Raw genomic sequence first — 4,208 nt, forward strand, 5'->3', positions numbered from 1 at the left:
CTAGACTCCAACATCAAACCTCATGGACCAATAAAACAGGAGTATCTAGACCTAACGGTTTCAAACCTCCTAACCTCAGACATGAAGTGGAACAAAAAGAGAATCGATCTCGTGTTACCTGAGGTATCACATCACATTCTCAATCTCCAACCAAGCAGAAGCGGAGGAGAAGATACGGTTATTTAGCAACCCTTCCCGTCAGGAATCTACTCTGCCAAGTCAGGTTACTTCTCTGCAGCAAAAAAGAAGCATCAGCAAACGATCAAGACAAGTGAAAACTTCAAATGGAAGACTGATATCTGGAATCACAAGTGCTCACCAAAGCTAAGGCTGTTCCTATGGTCAATAGTGAACAATGCGCTGCCCCTTGGAGAGAACCTGCAAACAAGAGGTATCCTTTCAGCTTCTAACTGCACAAGATGCAATGAGAGAGAAACAAAGATGCATATTTTCTTCACCTGCTCCTTTGCGAAGGAGGTTTGGAGTAATATCCCCCTCAGGAACCCAGTGGATGTAACAGACGGTTTGGAATTTACAGAAGCAATGATCCTCTTCAAAAACTCGATCTGCTTACCCCCAACTGGAATAGTGGGGCCGATAGTATCTTGGGTTCTGTGGGCTCTCTGGAATGCACGCAATGCTTTGATCTTCGAAAAGAAGCAAAGCTCCGCCGTAGAAGCTGCAACAAAAGCCCTTCGATTAGCACTAGAGTGGAATCAAGCCCAAGCAACACAACCGATAAAGAAGAGTCTCACTAAGAAAGATACAAATCCGGCAACACAAGGCGAAGAAGAATATATCCTCACCAGATCGATTACATGCAAGACGGATGCAGCTTGGGATCGAAGCCGTAACGTGGCAGGGCTAGCTTGGAACTTCACAGACCAATCATCACAGGAACCAATCGAAGGCTCCATGGCTCAGCCGTATGTCGCCTCCCCCCTGATAGCGGAAGGATTGGCAATCGTGGCGGCTCTGGTATCTGCAAAGGATCTTGGCTTCACAAACATCATGGTCTTCTCAGACTGTTCAACGCTCATCGGAGCAATCAAAGGTTCAACCCAGAGGAAAGAGTTGATCGGAATCATCTCGGACATCCGATCAATCTCATCTGGCTTCACCGCAATCTCTTTTTCTCATTTTTCTAGGAATCAAAACTCTCTCTCTGATCGTTTAGCCAAGTCGGCTCTTCTTGTTTCTGTAGCGAGTCCCCCTGTGGGCTGAACTTTTGTTGTTTTTTTTCTTGTACTTCTTTTTTTTGCTTGGGCCAGGCCCAATATGAATGAATTTCGTGACAAAAAAAAAAGTCTTCAAGCTCAGCCGAAACTGATGTTAGAGCACCTTCAATGGGGGTTCTTCCCATTCTAGCTCTTAACATATATATATATATATATATATTCCGTTACAAAAAAAAATATATATATATATAACAGATATTTTAAGAGTTCCAACGGGAAGAATCTCCATTAGAGGTGGTCTTATTACTAGAGCCCACACAAAGACAAAGAAGTCCAACACAAAACTCAACGGTCGCTCCTGTTTTTCTTTTGTAACTGTTGGAACTGTTTTATTGGACAAATAGTTATGGCCAATTTTCCGGTGGTTTTTTGAGCAATTTGATTGTTGGAATGACCGAATTGTGAAATCATTGGATTCTTTTTATGAACACTTTAATATAGTGTAATCATATGCCAAAAATAAAGTTCGTTTGAATGAGAAATGAAAGTCTAATATGAAATTATTTATAAATTATTCATATTATAAATACAAGGTGAAAATCCTCTTACGTATATAATGGAGAAATTAAAAAAAAAGTTGAAATTTTTTGTACACTTTAATGTATTAAGAAAAGAGATACGTGGGCTGAATTGAATTTTGGATTAAACCACTAAGATTTTTTTGCTTAGACTAAAATCTTTTGCTAATTATTTTACTAAATAATAAAGTATAAGATCTATTTGTCTCTTGTCTTTGACTAACGTTTTAGACCAATAATAAATCTGTTTTTGGATTCAATGCTTTAACATACATAGAATCAATTCAGCGCATGATTTGATAATCATGATGGAATTAAAATCTCTATTTAGTGCGTCACAGATTATTTAATGAGACTATATAAAGCCATGTTATTCTCATTCTATACAAATACACCTAATAAAAACAAAGCCAATTTTTCCTTCTTATTTTTGTTTTGTGTCTGAAAGTATATCAAAGATATAAGTTCAACAGGCTTTAGTTCTCAAGTGTTATCAAAACTAAATATATAGGCATTTGTATTCTGGGATTCTTGAACGTATCATACCGGTACACTACGGACGTTTAAAAGATTAAGGAAAGAGATTTTAATCTCGACTCTGCTTCAGTCCAATTCTTTTCCAGCTACGATATTATATTGTTGTAATTTTGATTTATGTCTTTTGTAATTCTATGATTTACATATCAAATTTGTCTATCTTATAAATTCGGTGCCTACAATAATGTCTTTCTACATTCAAGCGCTGTACATAAATTTATGCACCATGTACAAAAATTTCATCGCACATTTTCACCACCTTCAATATAATTTCTTGTCTCAGCCTGTGTTGATGCTATAATAGGATAAGATTGAAATGTTGTATAAAAGAAGAATGACAGTGTGTTTGTTCTTTAAATGGAAAAAGATATTGAAATTTAAAATTTTGATTCATCAAGGTTTTCATTTGGGTTTCACATAATACCATAAGTATAATTATGGATGATTCTACGGATCCTTCTCAGCTCCTTCGTTAAGCATCTCATAATGTCACACTAAAAATCTCATCGGCAAACTAGCTTATGCGAAAAAACTCAAATTGAGTCAATCCTGTCAATCTAGTCGCTCATCATATTCATTAATGGACTTCTCCTCAATATCCCCAACAATCACTACAAGGAGTGGCGATGTGGTGTTAGGGGAAGAAAATATGGAGTTCATTAAGTGGGTTTGTAGAGACCCGCTTATCATGGCATGGTTGTTCGGGTCTTTAACAGAGAAAGCTTTATGATTTGGATATAATCTTTCACTCATCACAAGAAGCTTGATCTGCTTTAGAAGAAGTACAGCATAATCCCATTTAGTTAGATCTTAAACAAAAACATTCATGTATGTCTAAGATTCAGAAGTCTATGATGAATATTTTGGAGATGTGAAAAATGTATATGATCATACAGACTCAATAGGCTATCCAGTCAAATAATAAGAGATGATCTATGGTGCTTCAGTGGTCTCTGGAATTAGTATCATCCCTTATGAAGAGTCATAGAACTCTATGAATTCATTACCTGAAATGAACTTTGAAGATGCATTTTTAACTCATAAACATCAGTGATAAACTGCAAGTCTATAACAGTCACTAAGGGCACTCCTCACTTGGTTTATTTAAAATGAGGTGGGATATACAGAACAACTAGTGTGATTACAGAAGAAAAGGGGGAAAAATAAACAAGCTCCCACTATACTCGTTTTTGCGATTTTCATGAACAGTGCTATGGAGTTTTAGGTTCATGATCAAACTCAAAAACCAATATTTCAGATTAGTGGAAAGTACAAACACTCAGTAGTGAAGTGTTACAATCCATTTGATCATCTTCACAGTGCCCTCACAACGATGAGACTCTTAGATCAAGATCAGTGCTAATTAAGATTAAGAGTGGTATCCAGGTTCAGCAGCATTTTCCCACATTACCAACAATGAGTGACATCTCAAATAAACTAAACCACATATGGATAAGGAATAAGGATTATGTCATTTTGGTAATGGAGACTTACTCCCCATAACTCATGTTTTTATATTTTCTGCTTATACCTCAAGGTATCTAAACTTTAGATGATGTTTTAGCTTGCCATGCTATCACTAAATCAATTTTGTGTGCTTTTAAGTTGAAATCAGAATACTTTTGTGAGTTTACATTTAATTATGAATCTTTTTTGCTTGTTAAGGATAAGATAACAAAGCATGGGTAATGGAAGGAAAACAAAATAAGGATCTTTATATGTTGAAGGATGTTAAATTCAAGGTTCTTTACTTTACAAAGCATCAACAATGTAGTGAATTGATTTGGCATCAATGGATTAGCCATCCAAACATGGACATTCTTTAGATTCATTCAAGAAACAATGGCATAATAATGAATCAACCCGGTTTAACACATTATGTGATTCTTGTTGATTAGAACGAATTGCACTCTTC

The 4,208-nt window shown here is 36.1% G+C and overlaps 1 protein-coding gene across 1 annotated transcript; it reads left to right on the top strand.

Annotated features, from left to right (window-relative positions):
• Positions 1–543: 543 nt before the first annotated feature.
• Positions 544–1,224, top strand: LOC108839372 (uncharacterized). The gene has a single exon (XM_018612143.2). It carries the CDS (start codon positions 544–546, stop codon positions 1,222–1,224), a length of 681 nt encoding a protein of 226 aa, XP_018467645.2.
• The last annotated feature ends 2,984 nt before the right edge of the window (positions 1,225–4,208 follow it).

The sequence above is a fragment of the Raphanus sativus genome, chromosome 1 (genome assembly GCF_000801105.2).
Source record: "Raphanus sativus cultivar WK10039 chromosome 1, ASM80110v3, whole genome shotgun sequence".
NCBI classification, from domain to species: domain Eukaryota; kingdom Viridiplantae; phylum Streptophyta; class Magnoliopsida; order Brassicales; family Brassicaceae; genus Raphanus; species Raphanus sativus.